This window comes from Salmo salar, chromosome ssa06 (assembly GCF_905237065.1).
Source record: "Salmo salar chromosome ssa06, Ssal_v3.1, whole genome shotgun sequence".
In the NCBI taxonomy this organism is placed as follows: domain Eukaryota; kingdom Metazoa; phylum Chordata; class Actinopteri; order Salmoniformes; family Salmonidae; genus Salmo; species Salmo salar.
The window spans coordinates 81,814,393-81,834,697 of NC_059447.1; the positions used below are offsets into that span (position 1 = coordinate 81,814,393).

Here is a 20,305-nt window from a genome sequence, read left to right on the forward strand (position 1 = left end):
ATTATATGTTGTATAGGACAGGACAATGTGCATAGAGCAAGAAATATATTTATTTACACATTTACCTATTCATTTAGTGTGTGTGTGTGTGTGTGTGTGTGTGTGTGTGTGTGTGTGTGTGTGTGTGTGTGTGTGTGTGTGTGATAGGCCTACAGTAATATCTTACCTCAATGAGATGTTATGATACTAAAAATGACAAGAAAAACATTGGAGAAAATAAACTGGAATAGTTTATTTTCTACAGTATTGATGATACAGTTTACAGTAGTATTCCAGTCACTGTGCAGTGATGCATTAGAATTGTGGTAAAGTTACTGTAAGTAAAACAACAATACAATTACATAGGTAACTCATTCTGTAAGGAATACATAAGGTATACATTATGAATGGAGTGTTGTCCTTTGACTTCTATATCTAGGATTGGACGACAACCTTGCACGGGTGGCAGAGGAAAACTTCTCAATGAACAACAAGAACAAGAGATCTGTAACATGGTGATGGCAAATAATGCCATCACATTGAGACAGATCCGTGCTGCAATCCTACAAGACAATGCCATATTCCAAAATGTCAACTCTATAAGCAACTTCACAAGAGACCGGATATTGAAGAAGCATCAGATGACAATGAATCAAATTTACAGGCTACCATTTGAGAGGAACTCTGATAGAGTGAAAGAGCTGCGGTACCAGTATGTACATGTAAGTCAGTTACTGGTTGTCCATCATTATAACCTTTTTACAATTAAGCAGTGGTTCCCAAACTTTTTTGGCTTCAGTACCCACTTTACCTGATTTGTGTATCCAGGTAATCCAGGTATGGAAGTATTTGATTTATCTGACTTCAACATTTCGCCTAAAAACTGCAGCTTACTGTATGATGCAATTATCATTATAACCCTTATTTTGAAGAATATAACATACAATAAGAAAAGGGGTCAAAGAGCTGCAATTAGTGCCTCCCATGTAAATCTATCTAATACTGTGGGTTTTACTGTAACATTTCAGTAAGTCTAGTCATTGATTATTTCCCCCCTCCCCTTTCTGTCAAATACCCCCTGTAGTACCTCTGCATAGGGGTACATGTACCCCAGGTTTGGAACCACTGGAGTAGTGGCCAGTAGTATATTGAACTTGTGGAGAACATAGAACATTCCTATGTAATTGTCTGTAACTGTAGTGTATGACTCTTCTGTATGACTGATTTGATGTTTTCTTTTTTACGCTATTGTAGAGAATAATGGCATTGGAAGGAAACGAGACCCATCACATCCTCGTGTTTGTGGATGAAGCTGGCTTCAACCTGGCCAAGGGCCGAAGACGTGGCCATAATATTATTGGCCACCGGGCCACGGCGGATGTCCCAGGCCAGCGAGGGGGCAATATAACTATGTGTGCTGCCATATCTGTGAATGGTGTGGCCACTCACATCCCCAGTCTTGGCCCATACAATACACAGAAGCTCCTCATCTTCTTGGACCGCCTTCATTTTGATTTGATCCCTGAAAATGAGAGAGGTCTCGTAGGGCCTCACCTACCACAATATGTCATTGTATGGGACAATGTGAATTTCCACCGTGGCCCGCTCATCAGGGCCTGGTTCACTACTTATCCAAGGATGGTCATGGTGTTCCTACCACCTTACTCTCCTTTCCTCAATCCTATTGAGGAGTATTTCTCCGCTTGGAGGTGGAGAGTGTATGAGCATCGGGCTCAAGATCAGAGGTCCCTGCTCCATGCAATGGACCCTGTGTGTGAGGATATTACAGGAGATCAGTGTAGGGGATGGTTGCGACATACACGCCGTTTCTTCCCTCGTTGCATCGCAAGGGAGAATATACGCTGTGATGTGGACGAGAATCTGTGGCCAGACAGACAGCAGCGTGTGGATGGCCAGGAGGGTGAGGATGGTGGCCAGGAGAGGGAGGGTGAAGACAGCGACCAGTGAAGAACTGTTAGTTGTGAAACTCCAGCTTTATTTACAGCACTGTAGGCTGCATATCATTTTCATTGTTTTTTGTTTGTGTGTTTATATTACAGTATATTATGCTGTATACATTTTCTTTTTACTCTGATGTATGGAAGTTACTTTATGTGTGTGAATGATAATGGTTACAATTTCCTTGGCAGTATGAGTGCAATGTGTGATGTCAAACCTTGGAGGCTACTCTTACCCTAAAATCCTATTTCTTTTTTTCAGTTTTATACACAATTGTATTCTGTTAGCTGGACAAAAAACAGTACAGTAACCATTGTCAATGAAGGACTGGGCTAAGACTGAAAGGTGGACATGAGGGATATTTCAATGGTCCTCTGCCATAGTGACAAAACATCTAAACATTTTGACTTGCAGTGCTTACACAATGCCAAAGGGACGAAGCATTTTGGGGGCACTGACTGTTTAAATGAGAAGGAAATTTAGTTTTGGTTAAAACACCAAGAGTGTTGAGAACGTCCGGTCTGTTTCAAGAAATGAGCCAAAGCAATTGAGAAGGATCTTTGCCATTTTCGTGGCACTGACTCTTTATATGGGAAAGGAATTTAGTTTTGAAGCATGAGTGAACAGTTTTAGGAGAGATATGAGCTTTTGCAAGTGAGCTATAGTGTTGTGCTGAACTGTAAGACTGTTTTGCCAAATGATCTTAGAGTTTTGAGAATGTAATTTCTGTTTCAAGAAATGAGCCAAACCAATGGAGAAAAACTGTAATTCTGACAGAGACATGTCTCCCTGCATAAAGACCTCTCATGTTTTCACTAATCAGTTCAATACAGAAGGAAATGGTGGTGGAGATTAACAATAGATAGATAGATAGATAGATAGATAGATAGATAGATAGATAGATAGATAGATAGATAGATAGATAGATAGATAGATAGATAGATAGATAGATAGATAGATAGATAGATAGATAGATAGATAGATAGATAGATAGATAGATAGATAGATAGATAGATAGATAGATAGATAGATAGATAGATAGATAGATAGATAGATAGATAGATTGAGTTGAGCACGGATGGACAGACAAGCAAACAGAAAGACAGAGCAGACGGAGAGAGGGAAACAGACAGACAGACAGACAGACAGACAGACAGACAGACAGACAGACAGACAGACAGACAGACAGACAGACAGACAGACAGACAGACAGACAGACAGACAGACAGACAGACAGACAGACAGACAGACAGACAGACAGACAGACAGACAGACAGACAGACAGACACAGTGTCAGTGAACCAGCCGATGGACTCAGTGGACCCAGGCACCAAAGTGAAGCCTTAACGGACCAGTAGCTGTGGACTGCTGCTTTTCCTTTCATTCTCATTTATTTTGGGGGGATTTGGATCGTAAAAAGAAAAGTTCACAGCCTTTCGTTTGGTCCTCCGAGGCTTTTGGGAGTTGACTGTGGAATGCACCAGCAGCTCTGAGTCGTGCAGGATGAGACTAGAGGGAGAGCATTGTGTGTTTATGTATGTGTGTCTGCCTGACCCAGGGGAGAACTGCCTGCTCTGATTGAAACCACGGAAGTTCAAGGCCAACCGCGGTACTGCAGTAATTGTTTGCAGAAAACAGGATCTCCCATTATAGTTAATGGGAAAATGTCAATCTTCGTAGTCTATCTTTGGGTAAATAAATAGAAATTAGAAGACAATCATCGTACCAATCATTGCTTCTAATACACCAGATGTATGTCCTTGAACCGATTATTTTTAAATCACACACAGAACAAGTTACAAGGATAATGTAATTGCTAATGGCAGCCTTCAGTACTGGGGTTACTAAATGAGAGGGGGCAGCACTGAGCTTGCCTTCCACTTCCTGGAATATTCCACTTCCTGGAATATTTCAAACTGCGCATGCTATGTATCCATGAGACGCCTCTTAACTGACTTAATTTGGCTTCAATGCACTATTGAGTCTTCAAATAGGAATGAATGGTGTCACGTGATCGATGGCTTTGTCCATTCATATACATGAATTAGTCTGTCCACACTATTTCCCCAAGAGATCATCTAAGCCTGGTCATATTTCAGTAGTATTAACTGTGTGTTCTGTGAAAGCCTGGTAACAGTTACCAGACCATGAAGCCCACAGTAACATGTCATTAACTGATTTGGTCATTTGACTGCAGGAACTACGGATCTTCATTGTTTACACCATAATTCATAATTATTTCCACTTTACACATAGTCTGACGTCATTGATTATAACAAGCAGCAAGTGAATGATTCCCTCATCCCTGTCATAGTTGGTAAACATTGTCTAGTGAAAAAGTTCTGTCTCAAGAGTCACATATATAGCCTATAACCCCACCAAGAAGGTTCAAAGTCACCAAACAAGCACAAGTGTGTGTGTGTGTGTGTGTGTGTGTGTGTGTGTGTGTGTGTGTGTGTGTGTGTGTGTGTGTGTGTGTGTGTGTGTGTGTGTGTGAGACCGTGCAAGCTGTCTAACGACCATTATCCAGTCCAGAACACAGCCCCAGCCACCTGACACACTGTTATCATCTTATGCTTTTGTGTGACCATGATTCTCTCTGCTCCCATGACACCAATAAGCCTTGGCTGAGCCTGGAAGAGCTAATTGTGTATGCTTAAGGCTGAGCCTGGGAGAGCTAATTGTGTATGCTTAAGGCTGAGCCTGGGAGAGCTAATTGTGTATGCTTAAGGATGAGCCTGAGAGAGCTAATTGTGTATGCTTAAGGATGAGCCTGGGAGAGCTAATTGTGTATGCTTAAGGATGAGCCTGGGAGAGCTAATTGTGTATGCTTAAGGCTGAGCCTGGGAGAGCTAATTGTGTATGCTTAAGGATGAGCCTGGGAGAGCTAATTGTGTATGCTTAAGGATGAGCCTGGGAGAGCTAATTGTGTATGCTTAAGGCTGAGCCTGGGAGAGCTAATTGTGTATGCTTAAGGCTGAGCCTGGGAGAGCTAATTGTGTATGCTTAAGGCTGAGCCTGGGAGAGCTAATTGTGTATGCTTAAGGCTGAGCCTGGGAGAGCTAATTGTGTATGCTTAAGGATGAGCCTGGGAGAGCTAATTGTGTATGCTTAAGGATGAGCCTGGGAGAGCTAATTGTGTATGCTTAAGGATGCGCCTGGGAGAGCTAATTGTGTATGCTTAAGGCTGAGCCTGGGAGAGCTAATTGTGTATGTCTAAGGATGAGCCTAGGAGAGCTAATTGTGTATGCTTAAGGCTGAGCCTGGGAGAGCTAATTGTGTATGTCTAAGGATGAGCCTGGGAGAGCTAATTGTGTATGCTTAAGGATGAGCCTGGGAGAGCTAATTGTGTATGTCTAAGGATGAGCCTAGGAGAGCTAATTGTGTATGCTTAAGGCTGAGCCTGGGAGAGCTAATTGTGTATGTCTAAGGATGAGCCTGGGAGAGCTAATTGTGTATGCTTAAGGATGAGCCTGGGAGAGCTAATTGTGTATGCTTAAGGCTGAGCCTGGGAGAGCTAATTGTGTATGCTTAAGGATGAGCCTGGGAGAGCTAATTGTGTATGCTTAAGGATGAGCCCTAGCGGGTGGTGGTGTGTGTATGTCTGTATTGCCGTGTGTATTGCCTGCATGCCTGTTGTAACCATGTCCTTTTTATTCCCTTCCTGAATGTTGTTTCCATGGATTAAGCGGGGATTCGGCTCACACAAGTGTCTTATCAGGAACTCTCACTTCCTCAAAACATTTCCTGTGGAAACGTGCAAGGCCGAGCAAATAAAATAGGCACACCAGGATGTGATGGAAGTTCCCCCAGCCAGGAGGAGATGGTGGATTTTAATATCGCAATGTACTACAGAGAAAGACACTGGTTAAAGACAAATAACTTGAAAGATGACTTAATAAACTAAAGGACATAGACAGAACATATGATATATAAGACCAGTGGTTTCAGAGTCAAACCAAAGTGTCATACAACTGAAACTAACGCATGGGGCCTTGGTGCATCTAGTTAACCATTACTATTGGTTTCATTAACAGAAGCAGTGTTTCGCTGAGTTTCTGAGCTGATTCAAAGAGAAGGACAGAGAGGGAAAGGTGAGGGAATGAGAGGGAAAGAGAGGGAAAGAGAGGGAAAGAGGGGGAAAGATGAGGAAAGAGAGGGAAAGATGAGGAATAAGAGGGAAGGAGTGGGACAGAGAGAGAAAGATGAGGACAGAGAGGGACAGAGAGGGACAGAGCAGGAAAAAGAGGGACAGAGAGGGAAAAATGAGGAATAAGAGGGAAAGAGTGGGACAGAGAGAGAAAGATGAGGACAGAGAGGGACAGAGCAGGAAAAAGAGGGACAGAGAGGGAAAGATGAGGAAAGAGAGGGAAAGATGAGGAATAAGAGGGAAAGAGTGGGACAGAGAGAGAAAGATGAGGACAGAGAGGGACAGAGAGGGAAAGAGAAGGCCGGAGGGACAGAGAGGGACAGAGAGGGAAAGATGAGGAAAGAGAGGGAAAGATGAGGAAAGAGAGGGAAAGAGAGGGAAAGATGAGGAGAGGGAAAGATGAGGAATAAGAGGGAAAGAGAGGGACAGAGAGGGAAAGATGAGGGACAGAGAGGGAAAGATGAGGAAAGAGAGGGAAAGAGAGGGAAAGATAAGGACAGAGAGGGAAAGATGAGGACAGAGAGGGAAAGATGAGGAAAGAGAGGGAAAGAGGGGGAAAGATGAGGAAAGAGAGGGAAAGATGAGGAATAAGAGGGAAAGAGTGGGACAGAGAGAGAAAGATGAGGACAGAGAGAGACAGAGAGGGAAAAAAAGGGACAGAGAGGGAAAGATGAGGAAAGAGAGGGAAAGATGAGGAATAAGAGGGAAAGAGTGGGACAGAGAGGGAAAGATGAGGACAGAGAGAGACAGAGAGGGAAAAAAAGGGACAGAGAGGGAAAGATGAGGAAAGAGAGGGAAAGATGAGGAATAAGAGGGAAGGAGTGGGACAGAGAGAGAAAGATGAGGACAGAGAGGGACAGAGAGGGACAGAGCAGGAAAAAGAGGGACAGAGAGGGAAAAATGAGGAATAAGAGGGAAAGAGTGGGACAGAGAGAGAAAGATGAGGACAGAGAGGGACAGAGAGGGAAAGAGAAGGCCGGAGGGACAGAGAGGGACAGAGAGGGAAAGATGAGGAAAGAGAGGGAAAGATGAGGAAAGAGAGGGAAAGAGAGGGAAAGATGAGGAGAGGGAAAGATGAGGAATAAGAGGGAAAGAGAGGGACAGAGAGGGAAAGATGAGGGACAGAGAGGGAAAGATGAGGAAAGAGAGGGAAAGAGAGGGAAAGATAAGGACAGAGAGGGAAAGATGAGGACAGAGAGGGAAAGATGAGGAAAGAGAGGGAAAGAGAGGGAAAGATGAGGAAAGAGAGGGAAAGATGAGGAATAAGAGGGAAAGAGTGGGACAGAGAGGGAAAGATGAGGACAGAGAGAGACAGAGAGGGACAGAGCAGGAAAAAGAGGGACAGAGAGGGAAAGATGAGGAATAAGAGGGAAAGAGTGGGACAGAGAGAGAAAGATGAGGACAGAGAGGGAAAGATGAGGAATAAGAGGGAAAGAGTGGGACAGAGAGAGAAAGATGAGGACAGAGAGGGACAGAGCAGGAAAAAGAGGGACAGAGAGGGAAAGATGAGGAAAGAGAGGGAAAGATGAGGAATAAGAGGGAAAGAGTGGGACAGAGAGAGAAAGATGAGGACAGAGAGGGACAGAGCAGGAAAAAGAGGGACAGAGAGGGAAAGATGAGGAAAGAGAGGGAAAGATGAGGAATAAGAGGGAAAGAGTGGGACAGAGAGAGAAAGATGAGGACAGAGAGGGACGGAGAGGGAAAGAGAAGGCCGGAGGGACAGAGAGGGACAGAGAGGGAAAGATGAGGAAAGAGAGGGAAAGATGAGGAATAAGAGGGAAAGAGGGGGACAGAGAGAGAAAGATGAGGACAGAGAGGGACGGAGAGGGACAGAGAGGGAAAGAAAAGGCCGGAGGGACAGAGAGGGACAGAGAGGGACCAGAGAGGTAGACTAAACAAACGCTGCTGTACAGCTCCCTGGAGAAGGATGGGGGACTATCAGCCTCTTTTCCATGCCTAGCTCTCCCTCGGCCTGTTAGACAGGCCTCACACACAAGCACAGAACATAACACACACACACTCCTTCAGACCCTACCGCTATTCCCCCATCCAGTGATGTAGTGGTAAAAATATAGGTGTGTATACTCTGATCGCTGGTCACGGTGAAACAATTAATGCTCTGTATACTTTCAATGCATTTGACCCTCCACTACACCACTGCCCCCATGCTAAACCCCCACTGATCTTACAACGCCAGCATCCCACATGTTTTCCCACAGCTGGACAGGAACAGAGAACAGATGGTGTAGGAGTCTAAAATCCACTCCAGTAGTTCAACACCCTATCTAAGTCAGGACTTGACCTCTGGACAGCTCCGAGTGGCACCTTAAGTCCAAGTGCATTAGAAGTGCTTCAAAATGACAACAACAACAACCCAGGACATGTGTTTACTAGTACATAGCTAGAAGACCTTGTCCAGCACTCAAGAGTTCATTAAGAAAGACAAAAAACGTCCCTCTCTATGTTAATAGAGAGAATGGATATAATATGCTACAGAGACGATAGCCATCTCTGATAGAGAGAGAGAGCTCTCCGGAAAAACCGCCCCGCTGGGAAGAGGAGGGCTCCAATAAACATGTCCAGCACAGATCTCTACCTCCCCCTTTTCCCTTTTCCCTCTGTCTGTCTGTCACTCTGTCCCTCTGTCTGTTTCTCACTCTTTCTCTCTTTCTCTCTCTCTGTCTTTCTCTCTCCCTCTTTTTGCCTTCTGTTTCCTTTCCCCTCTGTCCCTCAGTAAACCCTAGTGGTCTAGTGGCTGGGCAGTCTTTGTGCTGTGTAGCTGTGTGTGACCAAACCTCGAGGGTAGGATGCGGCGGTTCGATTAGGGCGACCGATTTGGACGGAGGAGGACAACCCAATAATGCAGATAAGGCCCGAGTGAGGGCATGGAAAAGTGTCTCAGTGTGTTGCTGGCTGGCTGCACACAGTGGCTCCCTTATCAGAGGCAGATCACTGGAGCCTCTGTCACACACAGTTAATGAAGGAGCTCTGCTGTTGACAAAGGGAGTCTGTCTATCTGTCTGTCTGTCCGTCCGCTGGGCCCTGCTGTTGACAAAGAGAGTCTGTCTGTCTGTCTGTCCGTTACAGACCTGGGCTCAAATACTATTAGAAATTATTTCAAATGCTTTGTGCTTTTGCTTAATCCTAACCTATTCTATTGGTTAAATTGTACCAGGGCACACATAGCTTAAGTATTCAAAATCATTTCAAATAGTATTTTGAAAACAAGTCTGTCTGTCCGCTGGGCCCTGCTTTCTCACAGTGACTGACTTATGACCACCTCTCTCCCGTCTAACCCCAGAGGGAGCACACGGAGTTAAACCCCACTGGATGGCTCCGTTGAACCTCTATTAAAGCCTATTTTTATTTACATCCCTCCCTCACACAAACACCCCACTCAGAGACAAGCGTGCACATGCATACACACACATCACACGAGCATTCACTAGGAACACCAACCTTCATCCATAACTTTAGGCTTTACTCTTGCCACTGTGAACAGCCAGCCAAGGGTTTGGGGGATTTTCTGTGCCCTGCCTTGGGAATCGCCTGTTGGCACCGGGCTGGCTATTGAGTTTTCATCAAAATGAGGTCAGAGGGAGCTTCAGTTGGACAACTGCAGTTTCACTAGATTAAACACAGAGACCTGGGACAGGCCTTAAAGGGATCCCATGGCCCTCAGAGATTTAAAACGTTCTTTCTCTAATATTGTCTATGACAACATACAAAAACAGATGCAGACATTTTCAGAAGTTAGGCAGTTAGACGTCTCTGAAGACAGTATGACAGCAGTAGAGTATTTCTGCACTGATAGCTGGGCTAGAGCGGGTGCTGGCTTAGAGCAGAGTTTCCCAATCTCGGTCCTGGGGCCCCCACTGGGTGGGGCCAGGATCGAGTTTGGGAAACCCTGCGTTACAGCATGTATAGGTCAGTACAGCAACCAGCTCATCTCTACCCAGTAGTTTCTCTACACACTCACCAGGCCTCTGCAGCACCACTCACAGTACTGATCCTACATCAGGTAGAAACCAGACTCGATCCCTCCCTATTTTTTCAGACTAGACAGAGGGCCTTTTCAGACCTTGCTCATCATGGGCATCACACTTGCCGCCCGGCCCATCGCAAGAGCCCCTGGATGGCAGAAACCCGGGGACAACGGCGACAGAGGCTGACATTTGACTGGAAACCTGAGACGCAGGATCTCTGGTTGAAAACAGCGGAATGTAGAACCCTGCATGTAGGAGACAAAAGGAGCTTGAGAGAGAAAGGGAGGGTTGGTGGGGGGTAGAGAGGAGTCTGACTCGGGGAGAGGAGATGTGAATCTGATTACGTGAGCAGAGAGAGGGTGAACCACACACACACTACTGTTGAACCCTCACCTCCCTCATCCCTCTGTCCCAGGACAGATGGAGAGAGAGAGAGAGAGAGAGAGAGAGAGAGAGAGAGAGGGGTGAATTGCACACACACTACTGTTGAACCCTCCGCCCCCTCATCCCTCCGTCCCAGGACAGATGGAGAGAGAGAGAGAGAGAGAGAGAGAGAAAGGCAACCTTTCTTCGAGGGGGATCTTTGTATTTAATGAGAGAGAGTAGTTTGTCAGAGAGAGAAAAAGAGAGTACTATTACAGGTCAATTCCGTGTGTCTATTAGATGACGTAAGAGAAACAACCCGTATCCCTTTACTCAAAGGCTAGCCTCAGCATAATGTTGGTCCAACATTCACTGTTTCGACTACCCCGCCAGGACACAGATACGTATTCACACACAGGCTGAGGGAGTGATGGAGAGAGATACAGGATACAGGTCATAGAATAGCTGTGTTACCAAGGCGATGGTGGATAAAATAAATAGAAAAGCTGTATTACCAAGGCGATGGTGGATAAAGGTAATACAATTGCTGTGTTACCAAGGAAATGGTGGATAAAGATAATAGAATAGCTGTGTTACCAAGGCGATGGTGGATAAAGGTAATACAATTGCTGTGTTACCAAGGCAATGGTGGATAAAGATAATAGAATAGCTGTGTTACCAAGGAAATGGTGGATAAAGATAATAGAATAGCTGTGTTACCAAGGCGATGGTGGATAAAGGTAATAGAAGAGCTGTGTTACCAAGGCAATGGTGGATAAAGATAATAGAATAGCTGTGTTACCAAGGAAATGGTGGATAAAGATAATAGAATAGCTGTGTTACCAAGGCGAAAGTGGATAAAGATAATAGAATAGCTGTGTTACCAAGGCGATGGTGGATAAAGATAATAGAATAGCTGTGTTACCAAGGCAATGGTGGATAAAGATAATAGAATAGCTGTGTTACCAAGGAAATGGTGGATAAAGATAATAGAATAGCTGTGTTACCAAGGCGATGGTGGATAAACGTAATAGAGAGCTGTGTTACCAAGGAGATGGTGGATAAAGATAATAGAATAGCTGTGTTACCAAGGCGATGGTGGATAAACGTAATAGAGAGCTGTGTTACCAAGGAGATGGTGGATAAAGGTAATAGAATAGCTGTGTTACCAAGGCGATGGTGGATAAACGTAATAGAGAGCTGTGTTACCAAGGAGATGGTGGATAAAGGTAATAGAGAGTTGTATTACCAAGGAGATGGTGGATAAAGGTAATAGAAGAGCTGTGTTACCAAGGAGATGGTGGATAAAGGTAATAGAGACCTGTGTTACCAAGGCGATGGTATACAGTGGGATCAAACAAATCTCAGTGACCTATCATTGACGCTTGATATGTTTCAGAGAGTCACAGGCAAGGGGACATGTTTCACACGTCACTACATCAGTATGTGGTGAATCTAATGTCTTTGTTCAATAGTAAGTAGTAGTAGTAGTGGTAGTAGTAGTGTAGGGATAGTAGTAGTAGTAGTAGTAGTGGTAGTAGTAGTGGTAGTAGTAGTTTAGGGATAGTAGTAGTAGTGGTAGTAGTAGTGGTAGTAGGGATAGTAGTAGTAGTAGTGGTAGTAGTAGTAGGGTTAGTAGTAGTAGGGATAGTAGTAGTAGTAGTGGTAGTAGTAGTGGTAGTAGTAGCAGGGATAGTAGTAGTAGGGATAGTAGTAGCAGTGGTAGTAGTAGTAGGGATAGTAGTAGTAGTGGTAGTGGTAATAGGGATAGTAGTAGTAGTGGTAGTAGTGGTAGTAGTAGGGATAGTAGTAGTGGGGATAGTAGTAGTAGTAGTAGTAGTAGTAGTAGTAGTGGTAGTAGTAGTAGTAGTAGTAGTGGTAGTAGTAGTGGTAGTAGTAGTAGGGATAGTAGTAGTAGTGGTAGTAGGGATAGTAGTAGTAGTAGTAGTAGTAGTGGTAGTAGTAGTGGTAGTAGTAGTAGGGATAGTAGTAGTAGTGGTAGTAGGGATAGTAGTAGTAGTAGTAGTAGTAGTGGTAGTAGTAGTGGTAGTAGTAGTAGTAGTAGGGATAGTAGTAGTAGTGGTAGTGGTAGTAAGGATAGTAGTAGTAGTAGTAGTAGTAGTAGTGGTAGTAGAGGTAGTAGGGATAGTAGTGGTAGGGATAGTAGTAGTAGTGGTAGTACTAGTAGGGATAGTAGTGGTAGTGGTAGTAGGGATAGTAGTAGTAGGGCTAGTAGTAGTAGTAATAGTAGTGGTTGTAGTAGTAGAAGTAGGGATAGTAGTAGTAGTAGTGGTAGTGGTAGTAGGGATAGTAGTAGTAGGGCTAGTAGTAGTAGTAATAGTAGTGGTTGTAGTAGTAGAAGTAGGGATAGTAGTAGTAGTAGTGGTAGTGGTAGTAGGGATAGTAGTAGTAGTAGTAGTGGTAGTAGTAGAAGTAGTAGTAGTGGTAGTAGTAGTAGGGAGAGTAGTAGTAGTGGTAGTAGTAGTGGTAGTAGTAGTATGGATAGTAGTGGTAGTAGTAGTAGGGATCATAGTAGTAGTGGTAGTAGTAGTAGGGATAGTAGTAGTAGGGATAGTAGTAGTAGTGGTAGTAGTAGTAGGGATAGTAGTAGTAATGGTAGTGGTAGTGGTAGTAGGGATAGTAGTAGTAGGGATAATAGTAGTAGGGATAGTAGTAGTAGTGGTAGTAGTAGTAGGGATAGTAGTAGTAGTAGTAGTGGTAGTGGGGATAGTAGTAGTAGGGATAGTAGTAGTGTTAGTAGTAGGGATAGTAGTAGTTGTGGTAGTAGTAGTAGGGATAGTAGTAGTAATGGTAGTGGTAGTAGGGATAGTAGTAGTAGGGATAATAGTTGTTGGGATAGTAGTAGTAGTGGTAGTAGTAGTAGGGATAGTAGTAGTAGTGGTAGTATTAGGGATAGTAGTAGTTGTGGTAATGGTAGTAGGGATAGTAGTAGTGGTAGTAGTAGTAGGGATAGTAGTGGTAGTGGTAGTACGGATAGTAGTAGTAGTAGTAGTAGTCGTAGTAGTAGTAGTAGTAGTAGTAGTAGTAGTAGTAGTAGGGATAGTAGTAGTAGGGATAGTAGTAGTAGTGGTAGTAGTAGTAGGGATAGTAGTAGTAGTGGTAGTGGTAGTAGGGATAGTAGTAGTAGTAGTAGTGGTAGTAGGGATAGTAGTAGTAGTAGTAGTGGTAGTAGTTGTGGTAGTAGTAGTAGTAGTAGGGATAGTAGTAGTAGTGGTAGTGGTAGTAGGGCTAGTAATAGTATTTGTAGTAGTAGTAGGGATAGTAGTAGTAGTGGTAGTAGTAGTGGTGGTAGTAGTAGGAATAGTAGTAGTAGTGGTAGTAGTAGTGGTAGTAGTGATAGTGGTAGTAGTAGTAGGGATAGTAGTAGTAGTAGTGGTAGTAGTAGTAGGGATAGTAGTAGTAGTGGTAGTAGGGATAGTAGTAGTAGTAGTAGTAGTAGTGGTAGTAGTAGTGGTATTTGGGATAGTAGTAGTAGGGATAGTAGTAGTAGGGATAGTTGTAGTAGGGATAGTAGTAGTAGTAGTAGTAGTGGTAGTAGTAGTGGTAGTAGTAGTGTAGGGATAGTAGTAGTAGTGGTTGTAGTAGTGGTAGTAGGGATAGTAGTAGTAGTAGTGGTAGTAGTAGTAGGGTTAGTAGTAGTAGGGATAGTAGTAGTAGGGATAGTAGTAGTAGGGATAGTAGTAGCAGTGGTAGTAGTAGTAGGGATAGTAGTAGTAGTGGTAGTGGTAATAGGGATAGTAGTAGTAGTGGTAGTAGTGGTAGTAGTAGTAGGGGTAGTAGTAGTGGGGATAGTAGTAGTAGTAGTAGTAGTAGTAGTAGTAGTAGTAGTGGTAGTAGTAGTAGTAGTAGTAGTAGTAGTGGTAGTAGTAGTGGTAGTAGTGGTAGTAGTAGTAGTAGGGATAGTAGTAGTAGTGGTAGTAGGGATAGTAGTAGTAGTAGTAGTAGTAGTGGTAGTAGTAGTGGTAGTAGTAGTAGTAGTAGGGATAGTAGTAGTAGTGGTAGTGGTAGTAAGGATTGTAGTAGTAGTAGTAGTAGTGGTAGTAGAGGTAGTAGGGATAGTAGTGGTAGGGATAGTAGTAGTAGGGATAGTAGTAGTAGTGGTAGTACTAGTAGGGATAGTAGTGGTAGTGGTAGTAGGGATAGTAGTAGTAGGGCTAGTAGTAGTAGTAGTAGTAGTGGTTGTAGTAGTAGAAGTAGGGATAGTAGTAGTAGTAGTGGTAGTGGTAGTAGGGATAGTAGTAGTAGTAGTAGTGGTAGTAGTAGAAGTAGTAGTAGTAGTAGGGAGAGTAGTAGTAGTGGTAGTAGTAGTGGTAGTAGTAGTATGGATAGTAGTGGTAGTAGTAGTAGGGATCATAGTAGTAGTGGTAGTAGTAGTAGGGATAGTAGTAGTAATGGTAGTGGTAGTAGGGATAGTAGTAGTAGGCATAATAGTAGTAGGGATAGTAGTAGTAGTGGTAGTAGTAGTAGGGATAGTAGTAGTAGTGGTAGTGGTATTAGGGATAGTAGTAGTAGTGATAGTAGTAGTGTTAGTAGTAGGGATAGTAGTAGTTGTGGTAGTAGTAGTAGTGATAGTAGTAGTAATGGTAGTGGTAGTAGGGATAGTAGTAGTAGGGATAATAGTTGTAGGGATAGTAGTAGTAGTGGTAGTAGTAGTAGGGATAGTAGTAGTAGTGGTAGTAGTAGGGATAGCAGTAGTTGTGGTAATGGTAGTAGGGATAGTAGTAGTGGTAGTAGTAGTAGGGATAGTAGTGGTAGTGGTAGTAGGGATAGTAGTAGTAGTAGTAGTAGTCGTAGTAGTAGTAGTAGTAGTAGTAGGGATAGTAGTAGTAGTGGTAGTAGTAGTAGGGATAGTAGTAGTAGTGGTAGTGGTAGTAGGGATAGTAGTAGTAGTAGTAGTGGTAGTAGTTGTGGTAGTTGTAGTAGTAGTAGGGATAGTAGTAGTAGTGGTAGTGGTAGTAGGGCTAGTAATAGTATTTGTAGTAGTAGTAGGGATAGTAGTAGTAGTGGTAGTAGTAGTGGTGGTAGTAGTAGGAATAGTAGTAGTAGTGGTAGTAGTAGTGGTAGTAGTGATATTGGTAGTAGTAGTAGGGATAGTAGTAGTAGTAGTGGTAGTAGTAGTAGGGATAGTAGTAGTAGTGGTAGTAGGGATAGTAGTAGTAGTAGTAGTAGTAGTGGTAGTAGTAGTGGTATTTGGGATAGTAGTAGTAGGGATAGTAGTAGTAGGGATAGTTGTAGTAGGGATAGTAGTAGTAGTGGTAGTAGTACTAGCGATAGTAGTAGTAATGGTAGTGGTAGTAGGGATAGTAGTAGTAGGGATAGTAGTAGTAGTGCTAGTAGTATTAGGGATAGTAGTAGTAGTGGTAGTAGTAGTAGGGATAGTAGTAGTAGTGGTAGTGGTAGTAGGGATAGTAGTAGTAGTAGTAGTAGTGGTAGTAGTAGTAGTAGTAGTAGTGGTAGTAGTAGTGGTATCTGGGATAGTAGTAGTAGGGATAGTAGTAGTAGTGGTAGGAGTAGTAGGGATAGTAGTAGTAATGGTAGTGGTAGTAGGGATAGTAGTAGTAGGGATAGTGGTATTTGGGATAGTAGTAGTAGTGCTAGTAGTAGTTGGGGTAGTAGTAGTAGTGGTAGTAGTAGTAGGGATAGTAGTAGTAGGGATAGTAGTAGTAGTGGTAGTAGTAGTAGGGATAGTAGTAGTAGTGCTAGTAGTAGTAGGGGTAGTAGTAGTAGTGGTAGTAGGGATAGTAGTAGTAGTGGTAGTAGTAGTAGGGATAGTAGTAGTAGTGGTAGTGGTAGTAGGGATAGTAGTATTAGGGATAGTAGTGGTAGTGGTAGTAGGGATAGTAGTAGTAGGGATAGTAGTAGTAGTGGTAGTGGTAGTAGGGATAGTAGTAGTAGGGATAGTAGTAGTGGTAAGTAGCTTTGAACAAGTCAGGAGCCTATCTCCTGTTTCTGTAGAGTGAGACAGCTTGATGTAGAAGTACACCCCTGGACAGTACTTTCTGTTCAATAGGGTGGCTAGCATTATATACAGAGCTGCATTCAGATGTGGTCAGCTAACATGGAGGCTGTTTCTTTTGGTCAGCTAACATGGAGGCTGTTTCTTTTGGTCAGCTAACATGGAGGCTGTTTTTTTTGTGTTTGTTTACCAACTCTGAATGACGCGGCGCCACTCTCTCCTCGATCGCCCACATGCGTCGTGATCTGGTTGGTCAAGACCATCTCGGAGGGAGAAAACGGAGAAGCATGAAGATTATACCATGAAGTTACAGTAATATCATGAAGATTATACCATGAAGATACAGTAATATCATGAAGATTATACCATGAAGATACAGTAATATAATGAAGCTTATACCATGAAGACACAGTAATATCATGAAGATTATACCATGAAGATACAGTAATATCATGAAGATTATACCATGAAGATACAGTAATATCATGAAGATTATACCATGAAGATACAGTAATATCATGAAGATTATACCATGAAGATACAGTAATATCATGAAGATTATACCATGAAGATACAGTAATATCATGACGATTATACCATGAAGATACAGTAATATCATGAAGATTATACCATGAAGATACAGTAATATCATGAAGATTATACCATGAAGATACAGTAATATCATGACGATAATACCTTCCACAGGGTGCTGGTTTGTCATGCTAAATGTTAATTTAATGTTTTTTATCTGAAAGCAGTGAACTTTAGATTATGAACACAAAATAGTAATAATCCTTGTTTGATAAGACCTGTCATTGAAATGGGAGATTGCTTTTACTTGACCTTAAAAGACTGATACACAATTGTCAGTAGTAGGTCAGAAAAGAAAAACATTGAGATAATGTGGAAGGTCAATATGTATCCAAACCAAAACAGGTCTCAGATAAATGCATTCTGAATTTCATTGGGTCTGAGACTGACACAGCAGAATTTTGAGTAAATTCACTCAAATAATCAGTGGTGCCATCGCAAAGTAGCACTTTGTAAATCAAATCAGCCTTGATGAAATACCAACGTGATAAATTGGTTGCCAATACAACAGAGTCATAAAAAGAGCTATAATTGTCTTAAAGCCTCCAGCCTCTGGCTTGAGAAAGCTACATGGTGCCTTGTAGCCAGCTGCGGCTGACATAAATCCATTGGTCAACAAAAAGGCTCCAATAATAAGCTCATTTTTGGGCAAGCAATGAGCTCTCCTGTGTTGTTCTAATCCAGAGAAACAACACAGTTTTAATCCAGAGAAACAACACAGTTGAACTTTGAACCCATAGCCTCGGCTACATCCTGGAAACTTACACCAAATCAACAATTCCACACAACCTAAGAGCGGAGTGGAGGCAATGGGCTCCAATCTACCACAGTCATCCAGTCTCGTAAAATTTGGCACCGTGTCATACAAGCCGGAACTGGTAAATGTAACGACCCTGTTGGTTTGGCACTGGGTGCTAATATCAAGTCTTTACTTGTTTAATTATGATAGCCCTCATAAGTGGCCCCTAGCAAGGTAGGCTAACCTCGCTGTGGTCTCTTGTCAGGGCACATTTCTGTTGATAATATGGAGGGGGTGAAGGCAGCACACTCTGTCAAGTCCAAACAGCTCTCACTTTAACTGTGGAGGGGGTGAAAGCAGCACGCTCTGTCAAGTCCAAACAGCTCTCACTTTAACTACAAACTTGCTTGTATGGCAAATGGTGGCAGGTAGCCTAGTGGTTAAGAGCGTTGGGCCACAAGCCGACTAGGTAAAAAATCATGTCACTTAACCCTAAATACTCCTGTAAGTCACTCTGGAGAGGAGCATCTGCTAAATGACTGAAATGTAAACACGGTGTGTATGACTTACACACAAGCTCAATGATCACAAAGGTACACAGATAAAATAAAGAAGACACGTTAGCTAGCAAATACATAGTCAAATGAGTTTAAAGATGGATAGGAAAGGACTAGAGCTGTCAAATCTGAACCTCAAAGCCAAAGTCTTCCCCTCTAACCAGGAACTGATTTAGACCTGTGACACGCCAGTTGGAGGTCATTATATTATCAGTTAGTCCGGACCTCGTAGGGTAATGTTGTAATACCCCTGGCCTAGAGTATGGTGTATAGTACAGTCAGTATGTAAGCAGAAGCTTACAGGGTTCCGTAACCATCAGGAGGATCCCACTGCTATGTAACTCCAGGTATGTTCACATGTGTAAATACAGTCATGACATTCGGACTAGTTTTAAACAGCCCTGTCTACACCTTTTTGACAGTAGCGGCAACTACATCCTCTATAGACAAAAAATAGCCGCCAGTAAATAAGTTGTCAATCATGATGAAAGGACAAGCTTCTGGGCCACAGCTGTGCGAAACACCACCTGTTCACCTCTGGCTGTCAGATGGAATCAGTTGTTACTAGGGGGAATGGAGTCATGTGTTACTAGGGAAAATGGAGTCATGTATTACTAGGGGGGAAATGAGTCATGTGTTACCAGGAGGAAATGGAGTCATGTTATTAGGGGGAAATGGAGTCGAGTTACTAGGGGGGGAAATTGAGTCGTGTGTTATTAGGGGAAAATTAAGTCATGTGTTACTAGGGGGGAAATGAGTCATGTGTTATTAAGGGACATGGAGTTGTGTTACTAGGAGGAAATGGAGTCATGTGTTATTAAGGGAAATGGAGTTGTGTTACTAGGAGGAAATGGAGTCATGTGTTATTTTAAGGGACATGGAGTTGTGTTACTAGGGGGAAATGGAGTCATGTGTTACTAGGGAGAAATGGAGTCGTGTTACTAGGGGAAATGGAGTCATGTGTTATTAGCGGGAAATGGAGTCATGTGTTATTAGGGGGGAAATTAAGTCGTGTTATTAGGGAGAAATGGAGTTGTGTTACTAGGGGAAATGGAGTCATGTGTTATTAGCGGGAAATTGAGTCATGTGTTACTAGGGGAAAATGGAGTCATGTGTTACTACGGGAAAATGGAGTTATGTGTTACTACGGGAAAATGGAGTTTTGTGTTACTACGGGAAAATTGAGTTTTGTGTTATTAGGGGGGAAATGGAGTTGTGTGCTACTAGGGAGAAATGCAGTCATGTGTTATTAGGGGGAAATTGAGTCATGTGTTATTAGGGGGGAAATTGAGTTATGTGTTACTAGGGGGAAAATGGAGTCGCGTTATTAGGGGGAAATGGAGTCATGTGTTATTAAGGGAAATGGAGTCGTGTTACTAGTGGGAAATGGAGTCATGTGTTACTTGGGGAAATGGAGTCGTGTTATTAGGGGGGAAATTGAGTCGTGTTACTAGGGGGAAATTGAGTCATGTTACTAGGGGGAAATTGAGTCGTGTTACTAGGGGGAAATTGAGTCGTGTTACTAGGGGGAAATTGAGTCGTGTTACTAGGGGGAAATTGAGTCGTGTTACTAGGGGGAAATTGAGTCGTGTTACTAGGGGGAAATTGAGTCGTGTTACTAGGGGGAAATGGATGTTGGAATCCATACACTCTCCCAGAAGACTAAGGAGGAAAGCCTGAGCAACACAGGCCAGGCACTGAGGGGGTTACAGGGGATGAATTCAGAGTTGTTGCTGTAGTAATAACTGACTTCACTCCATAGTGCTAGTAGGCTAGCCAGGCTAGCAGTTGGAGAATATAATCTAGTAGGTGATGTAATCAGATATTGCATACTCCAGGGCTTTTCAAACTTTTTTGGCTGAGGACCCCTTTTGCGATAGCAAATTCATCAGGAACCCCCTCATAATCAGAACACAACTCAAGGGCTATACAAATTGTCTATAGGGAGTTTTACTATGATGTCTGCAGTGCATGGCTGGACGAACCAAGTCTAAGGCCCAGAGA

General features: G+C 43.1%; 1 protein-coding gene and 1 pseudogene across 1 annotated transcript; one reads left to right on the top strand and one right to left on the bottom strand.

Annotated features, from left to right (window-relative positions):
* The first annotated feature begins 401 nt into the window (after positions 1–401).
* Positions 402–2,699, top strand: LOC123743503 (uncharacterized). Its single transcript, XM_045721076.1, has 2 exons — positions 402–701; positions 1,234–2,699. Exons 1-2 carry the CDS (start codon positions 492–494, stop codon positions 1,945–1,947), a joined length of 924 nt encoding a protein of 307 aa, XP_045577032.1. The 5' UTR covers positions 402–491; the 3' UTR covers positions 1,948–2,699.
* A 10,914-nt stretch (positions 2,700–13,613) lies between these two features.
* Positions 13,614–16,345, bottom strand: LOC123743565 (mucin-2-like; annotated as a pseudogene).
* Between the last annotated feature and the right edge of the window lie 3,960 nt (positions 16,346–20,305).

What these genes read in the sequence shown, in the direction of transcription:
- LOC123743503 (XM_045721076.1), top strand. Translation starts at nt 492, where the DNA reads ATGGTGATGGCAAATAATGCCATCACATTGAGACAGATCCGTGCTGCA. An exon ending in TGCGGTACCAGTATGTACAT is followed by an intron (nt 702 to 1,233) that starts GTAAGTCAGTTA and finishes ACGCTATTGTAG; the next exon opens with AGAATAATGGCATTGGAAGG.